At 34.9% G+C, this 20,436-nt stretch overlaps 1 protein-coding gene across 1 annotated transcript in view; it reads left to right on the forward strand.

Annotated features, from left to right (window-relative positions):
• The window catches only part of COL19A1 (collagen type XIX alpha 1 chain), a 383,293-nt gene that overhangs the window by 207,734 nt on the left and 155,123 nt on the right, over window positions 1-20,436 (forward strand). Inside the window, exon 15 of the mRNA XM_004605970.2 lies at window positions 4,391-4,444. Within this exon, the coding sequence (XP_004606027.2) occupies window positions 4,391-4,444 (54 nt within the window). The remainder of the gene's footprint in view (window positions 1-4,390; window positions 4,445-20,436) is intronic.

Consider the following 20,436-nt stretch of genomic DNA (forward strand, 5'->3'; position numbering starts at 1 on the left):
CGGAATCAGCTTAAATAAAGAAGTAAAGGACCTCTACAAAGAAAACTATATAACGCTGCTCCATGAAATAAAAGAGGATAGGAGGAAATGGAAACATATCCCCTGCTCATGGATAGGGAGAATCAACATTGTCAAAATGGCAATACTCCCCAGAGCATTATATAGATTTAGTGCAATCCCTATAAGGATACCCATGACATTCTTCACAAAAATAGATCAAGCAATCCTGAAATTCATAAGAAACAATAAACGCCCACGGATAGCTAAAACAATTCTTGGGAAAAAGATGATGGGAGGCATCACCCTCCCCAACCTTAAACTTTACTACAAAGCAGTAACAATTAAAACAGCATGGTACTGGAACAAAGGCAGAGCTGCAGACCAATGGAACAGAGCGGAATATCCCTACACACAGCCCCAAATATATGATCATCTAATCTTTGATAAGGGGGCAAGAAATGTGAAGTGGAGCAAGAAAAGCCTCTTCAACAAATGGTGTTCGCATAACTGGACAACCACATGCAAAAGAATAGGCTTAGACCTCGACTTGACACCATGCACAAAAATCAGATCAAAATGGATTAAAGACCTCAACATCAGACTGCAATCCATAAGGTACATTGAAGACAAGATCGGCAAAACTCTTCACGGTATTGAAGCTAAAGGTATCGTCAAAGATGACACGGAACTAATCAATCAAGTAGAAACAGAGATAAACAAATGGGACTATATTAAACTAAAAAGCTTCTGCACCGCAAAAGACACAGTGACCAGAATATAAAGGCAATCTATAGAATGGGAAAGGATATTCACCTAATACCCATCCGATAAAGGGTTGATATCAAGGGTATATAAAGCACTGGTTGAACTCTACAAGAAGAAAACATCCAACCCTATCAGAAAATGGGCTGAAGAAATGAACAGAAACTTTCCCAAGGAAGAGCTACGAATGGCCAAAAGGCACATGAAAAGGTGCTCTACATCACTAATCATCAGGGAGATGCAAATCAAAACAACCATGAGATACCATCTCACACCACAGAGAATGGCACATATCCAAAAGAACAAAAGCAACTTCTGTTGGAGAGGATGTGGGGAGAAAGGGACCCTTCTACACTGCTGGTGGGAATGCGAACTGGTTCATACCCTTTGGAAAACAATATGGATGCTTCTCAAAAAATTAGAAATTGAGCTTCCATTTGATCCAGCAATACCACTTCTGGGAATATATCTTGGAGAAATAAAAAGGTATAGTCGAAATGACATCTGCACTTATATGTTCATCACAGCACTGTATACAATAGCCAGAATCTGGAAAAAACCTGAGTGCCCAAGAACAGATGACTGGTGAGGCGGGAGGAATACAGACTAGAGACTGAACACAATGGCTACTCAACATCTTTATTGCAAACCACAACACCTAATCAGAGAGAGAGAACAAAAGGGAATTCCCTGCCATAGTGGCAGGGTGGGGTGGGGGGAGACGGGACTGGGGAGGGGGGGAGGGATGTTGGGTTTACGGGTGGTGGAGAATGTGCACTGGTGAAGGGATGGATTATCGAACTTTGTATGGGGGAAGCATGAGCACTAAGGTGTATGGATCTGTAACTGTACCCTCACGATGACTCTCTAATTAAAAATAAACTAATAAAAAAATAAAAATAAAAAATAAAAGAACTTTGGTACATATGTACAATGGAATACTATGCAGCTGTTAGAAAGGATGAAGTCATGAACTTTGCATATATGTGGATCGACATGGAAAATATCATGCTAAGTGAAATGAGCCAGAAAGAGAGGGACAGACATAAAAAGATTGCACTCATCTGTGGAATATAAAACAACAGAGTAGGAGACTAATACCCAAGAATAGTACTATATAATACCAGGAGTTTGGCTCCATAGCTTGGAAGCTGGCCTCACACGTTGGGGGAAAGTCATCCCAGGTAAAGAAGGGAACACCAAGTAATATGTGATTGGATATCTTGCGTGGGAAGGGAGATGCGTGCTGAAAGTAGACTAGAGACTGAACAGGATGACTACTCAATACCCCTTTTGCAAACCACAACACCCCAAAGGAAAGAGAGATATCAAATTGGAATGCCCTGCCACAGAGGTGGCATGGGGTGGGGGGATGGGATTGGGGGGTTGGGAGGAATTCTGGGTTCATTGGTGGTGGAGAATGGACACTGGTAGAGGGATGGGCTCTCAAACATTGCATGAGGGAAAAACAAGCACAAAAATGTGTGAATCTGTAATGGTACCCTCACTGTGACTCACTAATTAAAAAATAAATAAACTTAAATAATAAAAAAATTACAAGAATTGCATTAGATGACAAAGAAATGTTTCTTCTGGATTAAAGGCAAATTCATATGTGTTTGGATTTGCATTCTAGAGTTGCATTTATTCCAAATAACTTAAGCCATTTTAGTTATGATTGGTTATTCATGACAAGTGAAATTTTTTGAAAATGATCTTTACCCCCAAGTTTTTCTTAGAGAAAATTGACTTCCCAATATGAATTTGTTTCTCAGACATCATTAGGCATATACCATGATAGTTAGTTTAGCTATTGTCCTTAAACTATAGTGATAGAAACAAATCATATTTAAAAAATGGATCTAGATGAGTTTTGACAATTACCTCAAGAGACAAATTTCAAGCCACTTAACTTTGCTTTTATTTTATGTTCATATGGAAAATCAAAGTAAGGTTATTTTCTGATGTGGCTAAGGGGTGGCAAAATGAGGAGATCATGGTTAGGTAAACTAGGAAATTCTGGCAGGTAAGCAAGAAATTATGGTGAATTCATTAAGAATAGAAAGAAAATGAGAGTCCCAAAATATTTGGTTAAAGATTCAGTAGCTGGATGTGAAGGCGTTTAAGAACGTACAGAATTTGGAGGTTTCTGGTAGGAGTCTGAGAGAATGTGGTCTAAGCATAGTGAGCTAAAGAATGCCTAAAGTTTATTCAATTGTGTAGGGACTATCCTAAGTTCTTGTTAAATTCTGGATGTCTTGGAAATTATCACTATCACTGTCACTGTCATCCCGTTGCTCATCGATTTGTTCGAGCGGGCACCATTAACGTCTCTCACTGAGAGACTTATTGTTACTGTTTTTGGCATATCCAATACACACGGGTAGCTTGCCAGGCTCTGCCTCGCGGGTTGGAAATTATAGAGTACATATATAAAACACGCATTTTAATGGATAGATTTGCAGCCAGAAAAAATAGATTTTTAAAACCTAATCAGATGCTATAGAGATAGTACAGAGGGTAGAGTGCTTGTCTTGCTTTCGGAGGAACCCAGGTTTATTCCTCTGCATTCCATATAGTCCCATCACTGGGAGTGGTCCCTTACTATAGAGCCAGCAATAAGCCCCAAGCACAGCCGGGTGTGACCCCAAGCAAAACAAAAGCCTTGGAATCATTAACAATGAGACTTCAAAGCTTTCAGTATAGGAAATCATGGGGAGAACATGTTGAATAAGATGAAATTCCACATTTATTGTTAGAAGGACACAGTAAAGCTTTATGAGAGTAACAACCAGAAATTACTGCTGAAGAACTTTTCAAAGATAGCAATATTGTCATCTTAAATCCAGGTATAATTTTAACTACAAGAATTAAGAGACTTGATTACCAAATTAATAACACTCAGATTTAGGAGGGAGCATTTTATAATTTGAAAAAACTGATTATTTTTTCTACCCAATGGCTATGTTATGAGAATATATTAAATAAATGCTATAAAACATTTTGAATAAGAAAATTTGAAATCAATGGGAAAACCATGTGTTCATATTCATTCAAAATATTTTTTGAATGAATATTTTCATTCAAAACTGTGTTAATAGTTTACATACATAAAAAGACATATTTCCCCATTTGCAAATAATTACCATGTATTTAATGCAGCTAATTGAAACATGGGTCTGATTATATGGAAGCATTCACTGACAGTAAACACTGGGCCTCACACCTAGTTTGAAATTCCTCCCCACCCCCCCACTCCAACTGCTTTTCTGGAGTTTACTACAAACGTAATCCAAATATCAGCAATTTATCACAGTCTATTCTTTATAAAGCACAACTCAGTTTTAAAGTTTTATTTAGTAAAAGGAAGTGAATATCAATTCTTGCATTTTTGTATGGCTGTTACTAATAAATGTTGCCGGGCTCTCTGAGAGGGGCGGAGGAATCGAACCCGGGTCAGCCGCATGCAAGGCAAATGCCCTACTCACTGTTCTATCACTCCAGCCCTGCTCCAGCCCATAATTTACAATAAATTTTAATAATTCTGACAGCATTTTTGCATTTTTGTAAGGCTGTTACTAATAAATGTTTTTGCACTTTACTAATAAATGTTCTTTATCTCTCATAGGGTGCCCTGGGGGTGCCTGGTCCTGAAGGTCCACCTGGAAAAGAAGGTCAAAGGGTAAGTAACCTTGATCAACTAGCAGGCATTGTTAAGTCAAAGGTTATTTATTTCTGAGCATCAATAGCAGTAAGCCCAAAGTATAGTGGGCAGATGGGCATGAGATGAATATCAACTATCTGAAGGCTGAAATCTGAGACTTGATATTTTGATAGAGCTTTTGTAATTCAGAAAATTCTATTTTCAAGATTGGCAGCACAAATGTAGAGATATAGCTTTGAGTGAAATGCATTAACTGTAACTTGATCTTGAACACTTTGATCATATTTGGGGGTTTGGGGTTAAGATGATCCTTGAAGTATTAAGTTAATGAGAATCCCTCTAGAGTTCCAACCCATTTGTGAATTTCCTCAAGATTTATGGATGCTAGTTTCATTCTTTAGCCAAGTTAAATTATTGGGATTACTTGTAACTTTTCTTTTATTGTAATTTATTGCCTCTTCGATAAAATATATAGCAAGATCATAAATTATACTTGAAATTGAAAGTAACAATGATCTTCCTTCCCTGATTAATGCAGTCGTTATCCTCCCAGGAAGAGGAAACAGTACAGTGATAATTGATCAGCTTTTCTGGATATATTTTTTCTGCTAAGGAACACTTATTTCTTGTGGTCTGTTGTCATTATTAAATTTTTAAAAATTAAAAAAGTATAATTTATTATTTGAAAATATTTTTAAATTGAATATTTGAAAATATTTTCAAGCAATTTAAATGATGTAAAATATTTTATGCGTTCTTCCGTATTAACAAATTTTGTTCTCTTCAGAAAATTATTTAATCAAAGAGTTAGATGACATGCCTAATGCCAAGAGGCTAATAAAAATGTAGTCACTGCTTGAATTTGGAGATTCTAATTCTAGATCCTTTGCATTTTCAGTATTAAACTTGTTAGCCCCAGTTACTATGTTATCAGATGGCTTTGGTAACATATCTGTTATCTTAAGTAAATGACTCCGTTAGGTATTTGAGACTTAATGGTGTATTACATCAAGGTTTACCTTTCATTGAATATTATTAAATATCCCATTTTAGGGTATTTTTCTGACATGGATATTCAAATATGCTGACAGGTTTTGAAAAAAACTCATGGAGAAGAATAGATTAGATTGAAAATATGCCTGGTACTTAGGCAATATGCCTCTGTTGAAGCCTATGGTTGAGTTAGTGTTTGTGCATGTTTGTTTCAAACCAACTCCTTCCAGTATAGAATTTTTTTTTCTTACTGGTTTTTGGTGACATGGCAAGATTTGTTTTGGAAGGAATGCAATAAATCATATCCATGGTTTTGCTCATATGTTAAAATCCTGTGTGCAGTTTTTATTTTCAGTGGCTAGTTCATGAAAATTTTAAAGTGAATTCAAATTTTGAGGGCAAGTTTGTATGCAGTTGCTTTGTACATCACTATCATAAATGTTAAACACCATTGGAACCATGTTCCTTGAGCAATAATTTAAAAACTATATAAAATTTTAAAAGAGAAAACACTCCTGAATAAGACTAACGTTTAGAGACTATTTATAGTGCTAAATTCTTCTTTGTTGTTTTATTTATTTCTTACAAAAATTAGGAAGTCTCTGTCATAATGCTCAGAGGAACTGGGTTTTTAAGCAATTTTGATAATTTAAATTCCTAGTAAATGGAACTATTCTGATATTTCACATTAGTTATGGAGTAGTTATATTTTGTCTCTTTTCTGAGCATCTTTATACACAATTGTAGTGTCCCCTTTACATGAAAGTTTACTAATCTACCTGAACCAAAATTTGAATATTCAGGGGGGAAAGTCACTGCCTAAAATATGTGTTTTGGAGATTGCTTTAGTATTTATCCATTGGGATTAGAAGACTGTATATCTCTTTAAAGTTAATTTCAAAGCATTTAATTATATTTCTCATAACGTTGGCTTTGATAACTAATACATTTAGGACATGTTTCTGAATTTATTTCTGTTCTCACTGTCCAACAAATATTTTTTAATAGCTGCTATTTACAAGCTCAGTAAAACCTAGAAACTAAATTATTGTACTTCATTGACACTCAAAATTTATTAGAAACTTATGCAGCAAGAAATAAAATTTCAATGAGCAGAAAACAAATAATATTCTTTAACTTTTCCCAGAAAAAGACATATAAATGGCCAATAGAATACAGAAAAAAAGTGTTCACTATTGCTAATAAACAGGGAAATAAAAATCAATAGCATAGTCACATGTGGCTTTCAGAAAGATATAAAGATAAATGTTAGTGACAATGTAATAGTAGAGAATTTTCCTCCAAAAAATAAAAGTACTAATCTGATCTATAAATGTCAATTCTATATATATATTCATTTAAAAAGGAAACCGCTATCTTAAAAAGATGTCTTTACTCCCTTCTTCATTGCAGCTTTATTGAGAATGGCTGAGATATAAAAACAACCTTAATTTTCATTGACTGATAAATGAGTAAATAAATAATGAAATATTTATATAATAAAATATTAGCCTTAAAAAGAAAATTCTACCATTTTTAGCAACATCAATAATCAGGAGTCAGGTTCTGCTCACTTTTTCAAATAAGTGACTATAGTGAAAATTACATTTTATAATTATGGTTTGCTAAAGAATTAATTTTAAATATTTTATTAGACAAAATATTATAAGTATGTGATATGATGAATATGTTAATTAGCTTAACTTAATATACAATGTTATTAATTTTTATACCTCAGATATATACCATTTTTATCATTTTTTCTTGGTGGTAGGCATGGAAATGATGGGACAACATGGGTGAGGCTACATTAAAGGCTTCATGTCTGAGATTTTTCCCCTGAAGCAGAGATTTAAAAAATATTTTAGTAATAATATTTAACAGATTTTCCTCCTTAACAATTTCAAGTACATAATGATAGCACACATGGATGGGGGCTTGTTTGTTTATATTTTATTAGTTTGTTTCAGATAAATTAACAAAATAAATCACAATTTTGCATTATATTATCCTGACATCACTTATGCTGTATCACCCCAAAACAGTATTTTGTGCTGGCATTAAAATAAACCCTTATCATGAGAGAAAGTTATGTCGGAAAACAATATTGGTTCCATATTTTCACTATTTGACTAGTATTTTAAACACAATGTTTTATACAATATATTATAAATGGTTCTGGAGGTCTTCGGCCTTGAGCATGGCTGTGCCTGAGTTCCGGAGGTCTTCTTATAGCCTAGTTCTCCCTCTCGGAGAATCTGGCAAGCTACCGAGAATTTTTCTGCCTGCACTAGAGAGCCTGGCGAGCTCCCCATGGCATATTCATATGCCAAATACAGGATTAATGATGGGTCTCATTCTCCTCTAATGTGGCATCATTGGGAAGGACGAGTAAAGAGAGGGTGCTAAAATCTCAGGGCTGGGACAAATGGAGACGTTGTTGGGCCCGCTCAAGCAAATTGAGGATCAACAGGATGATAGTGATAGTGATGTTATAAATGATATTCTAATTGGTTTCTTATAGTTTTTCTCATACTTTTGTTTTTATAAACGGGGTGAGGAGGAATAATTAATAAAAATGTGCCCCATACCTATTTGAAAAGGTGGAAAAGGTGCCTTTTTAAAAGCCCTATTTTAATATCTTGGTGGAAAAATGATGATTTTCATTCAAACATACTAAATAAGGCATAAATTGCATCTGCATTAATTCTTGATATGAATTTCTCAAAGCAAAACTGAGGTAGAGTTTGGTAGTTAAGTACAAAATGTAACATTTAAATGTAACTCACTTCAGTATTCCATTTCTTTTGTTTTTATTTTGTACCAAAGAAATATTAGTTTACATAGCTATTTCTATTTTAGGGTTGCCATTTCATATCCCTTCAAAACACATACCACACCACAACCACTGTATGCCCTTTAATTTTGATAAAAACTCTTGCCAAGTTAGATTTTCGTGCATCTTGATGCTTGGTTACCTTTTTGAATAGGATAAAAATGGAATCTTGTTATAGCTATATTTCATCTTCCAGATTCCAGTCCTTAATACTACTGTATTGTTTTTAATTCCAGTGAAATAGCTTTCAGCTTTATATCATATTGGTGTTTTATAAAACTATCCTGTATGTCTTTTAAATTGTAAGTAAACACAGAATAAATTATTAGTAAGTAAAACCATCTTATAATTTGTTGATAATACAGAATGAAGAGTTGACAACCATATATACCACCAGTGAAGGCTGCCATCTTATCTACCTTTGACATTCTTATGTTATGATAATCAAATCATATACAAATATGTTTGAACTCTATCTACTTGTCATCCACATTTCTTAATGTGGCTTGTAAGATAATTATGAGAGTCTTTGTCAGATACTAGCTGAAATAAAAAAATATTCAAATGAAGCTTTTTAAATAATAATAATGCTTCAAATAGAAATTCTACTCTATCAAATCTTGCATTTCAGAAGAAGGTAAGTTAAAGAATAAATTAATCTTATGTATTCTTCATGATAATTATGCTGGAATTCAAATTATAAAGTTGAACCACAATTTATGCAAATTTTTCATTTATAAATATGTATAGTTCACATAATTTTATATTGCTTTCATTTCATCAAGAGTAACAGTATCAGAAACTAAGGAAAGTAATAGAATTTTACCAAAGCCTTTAGGCATAGATTTTCATCATCATTACTTCTGCTATTTCACAAATGTCATATTTATCAAGGAAGGTAACTAGAGCAGATATTATAGACATTATCCACACTTCCAAATAACTATTTCCCTACACGCAATAATTTATTCTGCTTTATAAGCCATTTGAAAGAGAAGCAAATTAATTCAATAAATGTGCATTCCCATTTATTTACATTTAGGCTAATCTTAGTGCTACAATTTCTTTGCTGCTTAAGAGTTATATAGCACACAGCTCTTTTAACTATATTGATGTATTTGCATATGTTTGTATGCATACGTAGGTGCAGACATTCTGAAAGTTAATACCAGTTATTTTCAAAAATCATTAATATTTGCAGTAAAAATCATCAAAAATTACTAATTCAATTTTTGATTCATTTTCTGTAAAACTCTATCTTTTGATGGGAGGTATCTTAGCAAGAATAAATTAACTAATTGTCCTTAATATTTTGAAATAAAATATAAAATATCAAGCAAGATTTATGTACTTAACTCCTGAGTACAATGTCCCTAAGGAAAGGAAAATAATTAACTTTAGACCAATACATTGTCTTATTGGGACTCCATGACAAGCTGTTTTCACTTATGATGCCCCAGAGGGGGACGGGTGGGGTGAGAACCCTCCCCGGCCCAAGGGACCAAGACCCAGCAGCTGACCTCCATTACCCAACTGCCGCCACGCTCCAGGCCACTTTCTGGACCGTGTGACACATTATAAGACATTTTCTACCCATTCTCCATAATTACCACACCATAGTTGATGGAGTTCAGACAGTAGGCAACAAATCATAGAGAGTAATATATATATATATATACATATATATGTATGTATGTATATATATACGTATACACACACACACACACACACACACACACCTATCGGAGAGCTCAGAAAGCTACCAAGAATATCGCGCCCACATGGGCAGAGACTGGCAAGTTCCTGTGACGTATTCAATATGCCAAAATTAGTAAAGGTAGGTCTCATTGCCCTGACCCTGAAAGAGCCTCCAATCGTTGAGAAAGACAAGTAAGGAGAGGCTGCTAAAACCTCAGAAATAGAGACGTTACTGGTGCCCGCTCGAGTAAATCAACAAACAACGGGATGACAGTGACAGTAACATTGTCTTATTGGTTTTGTTCAATGTCAGATAATAGTTTTTACTCTATGCGTATCTCAAAATTATAGTGAGTTTCAGAGAATTATATGCAAACATACTTTGAAAAATCCCAATATTATGTTACTTGCTATAACTACTTTTATTTTTACTGGCATATAGAATTTTGATAAATTTCTTTTATTTTTCCCCTTAACTATGTGTATAGTGTTTATATAAACAAAACTAGAACATTATTTTTTCCAGGAAAAATGAATTTCTACTTGTACAAGGTCTTTCATTCATTATTTTTGGGGGCTACTAACGCCTAGACTATAAAGTATACAGTTAGATACAGTTAGTGTAATATAGTACTAGTATGCCTCTTACAAGATGGTCATCATCATCATCATCATCATCATCATCATCGGCATCATCCTGTTGATCGTCGATTTTCTCGTGCGGTCTCAGTAACATCTCCATTCATCCTAGCCCTGAGATTTTAGAAGCTTCTCTTTACTCGTCCTTCCGAACAGTGCCGCATTAGAGGCTCTTTCAGGGTCAGGGGAATGAGACCCATCATTGTCACTGGTTTTGGCACATGAATACGCCACAAGGAGCTTGCCAGGCTCTCCCATGCAGGCAGGAAACTCTTGGTAGCTTGCCAGGTTCTCCCAGAGGGAGAACTAGGTTATCAGATGTTGATTCCGGAAGCTTGGTTTTATAGTCTCTGGATGTTAGCTGTTGATGGGATTACACAGCATTGGGGGCAATTTCTGGGTGTGACCGCCTAGCTACTGGAAAATGGGGGATCTGGGCAGAAGAAGCCTGGTCCCGATCCGAGCAGGTTTGGAGATCTTAGCCCCTGGTCCCGCACACCTGGGTTCCTCTGCCGGTTCCTTCATGAGTGGCCTAGAGCATGGCTGTGGCTGTGTTCCAGAGGTCTTTGGCTGCTGGGACTCTGCTTGGAGGGAGAAAGAAACTCAACCCACCCCCTTCTAGGGTTCCCTGGTGAAGACAGCCAGGTGCAGGGGCAAGAGATTCTGCTTTGCTCTCTTCCAGGAGCTTGGTTTTAAAGTCAAAGAGACTATTTAAAAAAATGGCAAGAGACTCTGCCATTAACAGTTATATGCAAACAAATAGGACAACATAGAAGAAATGGATGAAATCACTGAAACATAAAACCAATCAAGATTAAATAAGAAATAAAAATTTTAACAAACCATCAAATAGAGACACTAAATCATAAAAAAATCCCTTCTACACAGAAAGTGGCAATAGATACAATTTGTTAATTTTTAAAATGTTTAACCACCTGATTTTCTTCTTTGAATTTGTATGTGCAGTTTTTGCTTTGCTACTTTTATAAGTCCTACAAGAAACACATTTAGCAAGCAAATGTCTGATCTTCACTTTTTTTTTGGAGTAACACTATTTTTATAATTTAATCACTGTATCACTGTCATCCCATTGTTCATTGATTTGCTCAAGCAGGTGCCAGTAACGTCTCCATTAGTCCCTGTCACGTGCTAGTGTAGCCCGATGGTGTATTGGGGGCTCTTTCAGGGTCAGGGGAATGAGTACTGTCATTTGTTACTGTTTTTGGCACATCAGGTACGCCAGGGGTAGTTTGCCAGGCTCTGCCGTGTGGGCGGGATACTCTCTGTAGCTTGCTGGGCTCTCCGAGAGGGATGGAGGAAATACTGCCTTATAATTTAATACTATTTGAATAATGACCTATAAGCCAAGATCAGAGTGTAATAGAAACTAGGAAGAGGCAAGAACAACAGAGAACTTCCTACCTGTAAGCCACAGGGATGCTAGTCCACAATGAGAACAGAAAACTAGATTCTAGATCAGAACATTGTAGTTCTAAGAAGTCAAAGAGAGTTTCAAGATTCACAAAGGGTTCAACGAACGGGATGAAATTTTACAACAAAGAAGAAGTGATGTTGGATAGCAGAAGTTGTGACTGGATTTGGAGCTTGGGGAGAGAGAAATTTCTGTTGGGACATTAAGGACAAAAATCATAAGAAAATGTGTAAAGAGATTATGAGGATAAGGAGTGAGGAAGCAGAGGGAGCAGCAGGTATGGTGTAGGGACAAAGACAAGATTGGATGGAAGCCCAGAAATGTATCTTGGAAAAAAGTAGAATATTTTAAATAGCTGGATATTTTCATGCATTTTACATGACAAATCTCAGGGGGAAAACTGGCATTTATGAAAGTTTCCTTGAGGATATAGATTTTTAAAAAGATGTTATATAAATATACATATATAATTTAGAAATTATATAATCTCTTAATAATCTTAATGTTTTAATAGTTTGAACATTAAAACTTGAAACTGCCGTGATCATTTTAAAAAAAAAATTGCTGTTGGCTGTTGAAAAAGCATTGATCCGCTGGTTACTGCCCAAAAAGTTTTGCTTGATTGGACTAAGACGATACCTCACTCTTATACTCTGTGTTATTTCTGATTTTAATCCTCAAGAAAAGTTTGTTTTAAAATCTTTGCACTGTTCTCCTTATCTTGATTTCAGTCTTAGTTTCCTGCCTATACCTGTTCTTTATTTGTATTTTATTTTCGCCCTCAAGATAAACATCCTTATAATTGCCTCCTTCCAAAATATTTGCGCAGATTTTACTCTTTCTTTTTCTTGTGAACTATTGGCTTTAAGTCGACTTTGAAGCCTGTGTCTGGTGGAGAATTCCTTGCATTCTAAACAGCATAGAGAACCTGAAGCTACTTAGTTCTCATCCCATAAGGATGTGTAGCTTTGGATCAACCCAGACTCGACAGCAAATATACTGGGTCAGATTTCCTCTACAATGTGGGGAGCTGATAGTCAATTCTACAGAAGGGAGAATAGGTGATTTTGTTTTATTTTGGCTGGCTGTTTAAGGTAAAGCAAGGTAGGGAAGAAATGGAGGTTGCAGTGGAAACTCTGGAAAGAGTCTCTTTGAATTTAACTCCCTGCTTGACATGTACTAGTTGTGTTGTCTTGGCAACTTCTTCAGCCTTTCTCTACCATAATTTCCAAATTTGGGCAATGGAAATTCTAACTCCCTATCCCACACAGTGTTCTTTAACAGAGTTTGCCTGATGTAGGTGTTAACTATTGCCATTTTTTTCATCCCTAACCTGGTAATCTGAAGCTGTTTGTTTAAGAGAAAGTGGTTATGTAATTTCAGAGCAGTAAGATTGATTAAAGAGACTGTCAAATTTCACCAAGAAAATAGGTTTCAAGTAAAACAACCATTTTTACCACATTCAGTTGTGCCTATTTTATTTAAGGATTGGCTGAATTCTTACTTTATCTCTATGTTATTTGTCCATGTTTTAAAGTCAGAACTTTCTGAGGCTAAGAGTTATTCAGCTTCATATAAAAGTAAGTAAATAAACAAGGCTAGAGTGTCAACAATGACCAATGGAAATACTGAGATACTGAAAACAGAACCAAGGAAGCCTGAGTTTGTCATATGGAGGATGGAAAGGGACCTATGGATAGAGGTGAATAAATATTGGCATCTTTGGTGGTGGATGTGGTTAGTAATATTATAAGTCTAGAACATAAATATTAGTACTATTGTAAATTAAAATACCTTAATAAAATTTTGGTTAGAAATATAAATAAAGGAAAAAGAAATACATAAAGTAGATTTTCCTTTTCCTTAAAAAAACAGAAATGAGAATATCATGTGAATATTAATGAGGATTAGCTGAGCCCTTAATATTTACTTTGTAAATAAATTTTGATGATCATATATACATTTTAAAATGTGTTATTTGGGCTTATTGTTTGTGAGCTAGCTTATATGTTTTACCTAAGATGCACAAATAATATGTATTATGTTCTAATAACAATATATCAGTTTCTTTAGGAAAAAGAACATCATAAAATCATTGCTTCTATGAAATGAACACCTACCATAAAACCCATCTAAACAAAATTTTTATTAAGTTAATTTGTTTGTATGGGGCTTGGTAAACTTTCAAGCAAAATAGTGGCCTCTACCCTAGCCATGTACATTAGAAGCTTCATAGAACAGAACAAGTCTATAAACATAACAGAACTTCCTCTATATTATTTTAAAAATTCCTTCTTACTCTGTGATACTTTATTCCATGTACTAACTTCACAGCTGTAGAATGACCTCATAGTTCCAATTATTCAAATTCAGTTAGAATTCTTCAATTATCTATAATCATAGTTTAATTATTTTACCTGGACTTAAATTTGTGGGAGAGGACTTAGAGAGAAAATATTGACTAGTGGTGGATTTTCAATTGTAGGAAGTAATGTAGTTACTTGCACATTAAGATCAGAAGGTATGCTAAGATAATCTTCTTGTATTTATATATTGTAATTGACAATGATGTTTAAGATGCTCAGTAATGACTGTAATCCTGTTCACTCCCCAACACTGTGATTGGTGCTTTGTACCAAAACTTTGTTTTGCTAAAAAGGAAAAAAAACTAAACTCAGTTTCAGTAATCACTTAACTCTGGTCCTAGTTTGAATGTATACATAGGGATAAAAATATCTTTTGTGTTTCGGTCCTCATGTAAAATGTAAATATGCATCTTGTAATAACATGTTACGTATAGGTTTTGCATTCTACAACTAGTGACCTGTATTTGTTGACTATGTTTTGAACATCCTGACAATGATATAATATCTTTTTTTTTCCATTTAACTTCCTTTGAAATTTCTGAAAAATTTTTCCTTAAGGATTTGCCTTGAGGATTTTCAAGAGTGCCACAATCCCCTTTGACATTTCTAAATGGAATTGGAAGCTATCTAAGGGCTTTCAGACAAGAGTGATGAAAAGTTACAAGAGTGATGTAACTTTTCTCAAATATCTTAAGTGTAAAATCAAATAGCACATTCAGAGAATAAAAGATGAGATATACAACTATATATCTTCATTTCTATTTTGTGAACTCCCTAGAAGATTTTAAGGAACCTCTGTTATTGCTTTAGCCCCTAATATTGCTAGCTATATCCTTACTTGCTCTCTTTCTAGAAGTTCAACATAGAGGATTATCTGCTTACAATTTGTTTACCTATGAGATGATTACAATTAATTCTCTTATTATCAATATATGATTGAAAAAATGAATTGAACTATGAGTCACTATGGGAAAAAACTAAAACATCACAGAATGTGGTTTGTACATTCATAGCCTGAATCTAGTCAATTCCTTTCAAATGCATTTTGGATTGTGTGTATAAATTACATGTGTATATAAATAAGTAAATATAAAATCATCTATATACTTCCATCACTTTATTCTGTATATCAGTGATTAATATGGTAAAATATTAAACACACCAAACAGGTTTGAGAGTGTGACCCAAAAAGTAAAAAAAAAGAGAGAGAATTTAAACTCTTAAACTGGATATTTTTCAGGAGAGCCTGGCAAGCTTCCCGTGGCATACTCATATGCCAAATACAGTAACAATGATAGGTCTATTCTCATGACTCTGAAAGAGCCTCTAATGCAGCACCATTGGGAAGGATGAGTAAAGAGAGCCTGCTAAAATTTCAAGGCTAGGACAAATGGGCCTGCTCGAGCAAATCGACGATCGACGGGATGACAGTGATACAGTGATACAGTGATCAGTGATTAAAAATGAAATCAACATAGGGCATAAGAATTGAATAATAACTTTCTTGATTTTGTTATATATTTGTCAAAGCAAAGGTGTAAAACTCCAAACTGATTAAGTTCCAGATAGCATGCAATTTATTATTAAGCATGTGACTTCACCACCAATTCACTGTATCACTGTCATCCCATTGTTCACATCTCTATTACACTCAGCCCTAAGATTTTTAGCAGCCTCTCCTTACTTGTCTTTCCCAACAATTGGAGGATCTTTCAAGGTCAGGGGAATGAGACCTATCATTATTGTTTTTGGCATATCGAATACACCACAGGTAGCTTGCCAGGCTCTGCTGTACAGGTGAGATACTCTTAGTATCTTGCCGAGCTCTCCAAGAGGTATGTATATATCTTTACTGTATTGGGGATATGAATACACCATGGGGAGCTTGCAAGGCTCTCCGATGCGGACAATAGACTCTTCGTAGTTTGTCAGTTTCTCCAAGCGGGAGAACAAGGCTATTAGATGTCTTCCGGGAGCGTGGTCTTATAGTCTCTAGATGTTGGCCTTTGGTGGGATTACACAGTGCCAGGGGAAGTTCGTGGGTGTGGTTGCCAAGCTACTGGGAAATGGGGGGTCTGGGTTGAGAAGGCCCAGTCCCAATCCGAGCAGGCTTGGAGATCTCAGCCCCGGGTCCCACACTCCTGGGTTCCTCTGCCAGTCCCTTCATGTATGAGGCTCATTTGAACATGTGGAGAGTGGCCTTGAGCATGACTGTGGCTGGGTTCCGGAGGTCTTCAACTGTCAAGCCTCTGCTTGGGGCGGGGAGGAAAAGGCAACCTGTTCCCTCCGAGGGGCCCCGGTGAAGACACCACCAATTATTTTACTTAATAATGTTTGATTTTGTATTTTTAAAATTTACTGATAGCATTTTAGGATTCTTGTTATTTAGGTATCCCTATGGTATAGAATCAGAAATTCAGAGACCCTGAGATAAAAGTTAAAAGAATGGCATTGGTCAATTCTAGCTAAGATATTTTTACTTCTCAGTTTTCTTCTAGTGTCTAGCCATCTGGGCACTCCCACTTATTATATCTTAGTCAACTCCAACAGATGTATCATATGTAGTTGCTGAAGCAATGTGGTCAGACTGGCGTATGGGAAAAGGTTAATGTATGTTGATGTCAACTGAGTGTCCACAAGGACAGTTGCTGCATAAAAATGACAAGAATCCTTCACTTTACCTCACATTCCATGAGTGGTAAGAAAGATAAGTCAAAGGATCAAGATGCTGGAAGACAATTCTGACTCAGTCTAAATTGAAAAAGGTGGGAAAAAACATATAAGCTGTACTTCAGACCTTATGAGGTCGGGTAAAGTTAAATAGCTCAGATTGTTCACACGTGTTTCTTCCATGGCAGTCAACTTCAGTCAGTTATCCAAAAATAGGAAATACTCTAGGAAACAATCTTTTGGAGAAGATGAGTTTATTTGAAGTATTAGAGTTACTGATAATATCAGGGAAAGCATCGGTTCTAAAAACCTAGGTAAGAATATAAAGAAAAGGTCAGATAATATATTAGGAAGTCAGGAGTTTATGGATAATAATTGAAGTTACCAGAATGGGTAAGATGGCTCTGGAAGAAACTATAGAAGGAAAATAACTGAGGGCATAACCTTGAATTTAATGTCAGCCTATTAATAGTAGTGGACAAGGTAGTGACTTAGAAAGTTAAAAGTATAGAGAAATTGAACAGTAAAGTTGTGACAGACAGTAGCAATCTGCTGAATGAAACTGCTTCAGGACTCTTAGAGAATATGGAATCTGATGAAAAACTTTGGTGATCCTGAAAACAAATTCATTAGTGTTGGAAACGTAATAGGCATTAATAGTCATAGGAATAAGAGATTTTTTGTGGTATTAAAAGGGATGACATGAACCACATTTGTAATGATGTTACAAATGATGTTCCAGGGAGAGATTATTCTGTTATTAGTGAGTATATTTGCAAATTGAGACACAGTTCATGAATAGAAAATGATAGAAGTTTCAAGCAATAGGAAGCTATGCAAAGTAATCTAGAAGTATCACATGGCTCAACAAGAAGCAAATGAAAAGATAGTTTACAAAAGAGGGCATATAGATAGCCAGTTGTCATATGAAAAACTTTTAATCATCATTTATTATTTGGAAAATGCAAATCATAATACCAGTGAGCTATCTCACAGTAGTGACAATGCCATATATCAAAAAGTAACAACCAGAGTCGGCAAGGAACCCTCCTCATTCATTGTTGGGAGAATGTTATCTGGATCACCCTTTATAGAACCAGTATGGACATTTGAACCAATATGGAGATTTCTCTAAAAGATTATAAGAGCCTCCATATGACCAGATTATTTCACTTCTTAGGACCTACTTCTCCCCCCTCCAAAAAAAGCATTAATTCAAAAATATATGTACACACTATAATATTTATTGCAGCTAAGTACACAGCCATGTATGGAAACAACCCAAATGTCCAACAATAAATGAATGTATAAATAAATTGTGATATATATTTATTTATATATATGTGATGGAATATTATGCAATAAAAAGAAAAGATAAAATCTTGCAGTTTGCTACAACTTAAAATTTTTAATTAAGATACAGTAGTTTATGATATAATTGAAGTCATCATTTTTAATAACAGCAGTGCTACTACACCAGTCTCTCACCTATTATTCATGACCCCTCCAACATTATCACACAGTCCTTCCCTTTAGACTCCTCAGTTCCAAGTTTGATTGATCACTTACCAACTTTTGTTCGCGTTAAAAATTGTCTAATCCTTATTCTGTTTCTTTATTCTCCACATATGAGCCCTCTCGTCTAATATTTAGCTTTTACTTTCTGACTCACTTCACTTAGCTTGACACCTACCAATTCTATCTCACGCGATTTGGATAAAAACCAGTGAGTAGAATGGTAGTAAAATTAGTCAGAGAAAGAAAAGCAAATAACATATACTTTCATTTGCCTGTGGTGTATAGAGAAACAAAATAAAATGGGACAGATAGTATTAAATGTCAACGTAGCCTTGGATTACAAAACTGGAATTACCTAGACGTAAGGAGGAATGAGGAGGTGGACTCACTAGAAGTGACATAGGACAGTGATGGAGGGTTTGGAATACTTTGGTGGTTGTGAGGTATGGAAACTGTCTGTTAAAACCATAAACATTAATCCTATTATAAAAGTAATCAAATATGGATTGCTTTCTTGATTACTTAATAATGATTCCTTTGGGGGAAAAGAGAAAAAAATGCAATCACAAGTGTAAAATTGGATTAGTATCTTTACCTTGAGGACATCTGCAAAGACAGAGGAGGCTACCTTAGCAGACAGATAGGCGTCAAGGTATTGCATATATTTATTTCACATATAGAGTCAATAAAGATAGATTTCATAAAATTCTGTTAAAATAATAAGCATTGGTTTCAAACCTTCTGGTTTTTATAAGTGGGAGAAGAAAAAACGTATTATTATGTACTTATTTGAGGGGAAGGCAGTCGGGTCACACCCAGAGGTACTCAAGACTTACTCCTGGCTCTTTGCTCGGGGTCACTCCTGGTGAGTCTTGGAGGACCACATGTGGTGCCAGGGATAAAACTGGAGGAAACCACATTCAAGACAAGCATTTAAGTCCCTATACTATCTCTCCAGCCTAGAAAAAAATTCTGATAGCAATTTAAGAGTTTTTCTAGGTTCTTCAAGCAGCTGGCAAAATGTAGGCATTTCATTTCACCCTTCAATCTATGCCTCTTTTCCCTTTTTAGCTGCTAGTGCTATCTTAGAAGAATAAATCTGTTATCACCTATTTTAATTCATTTATTCTGCTTTAGAAATATGTTTCACTAGAATATAATTATAACTTCCTAGCAAACTTAATTTTATTGTTATAATGTAAATTTTATTGTTATAATGATGCCAAAGTTTTAAAAAACCCAAATTTAAATTATTTCTATCTTAATTGCTTTTGGCAATTTTCACCTTTTATCTCTTTGTATATATTATATACACTGTCATTTTCCTCAAATGATAAAAATTTTCTGAATCATGCTAATTAAGTGTAACATCCATACTACAAAATGACAATGGATTTTCATATTAACCTTGTCTATGCCTTTTATCAATAAATCTTTTTATTACTTTAAATATTCATAGTCTACATTGCTGATTTTCTCTGAACTTAAAATCTTTTTCACTGGAAACTGATAGAGATAAATATGGTATACTTCTTTGAAGTTGTTGCTATAGAGATAAAACCTTTTCAAAGTAAAAGGGTACTAGCATCAAAATTGCTAATTCAAAAGAACTTATGGTTCTAATTTAATATTGAAAAAAGTGTACTACTTTTTATCTTTTTTATTTTGTCAAAATTGCATGATGGGTATATTTAATATACTTTTATTAGATAATTTCAAGCATTAATAAAGCCACAGGAAAATATTGATAAATTTCCCACAGCATTTAGTGGGGTCAGACTTTAACTTTAAATCATATTTCTAAAATAAAGCATTCCAAATTAGCTTTTCTGTACTCCACATCTATACTAATTTGTAT

Source organism: Sorex araneus, chromosome 4, assembly GCF_027595985.1.
Source record: "Sorex araneus isolate mSorAra2 chromosome 4, mSorAra2.pri, whole genome shotgun sequence".
Classification (NCBI taxonomy): Eukaryota; Metazoa; Chordata; class Mammalia; order Eulipotyphla; family Soricidae; genus Sorex; species Sorex araneus.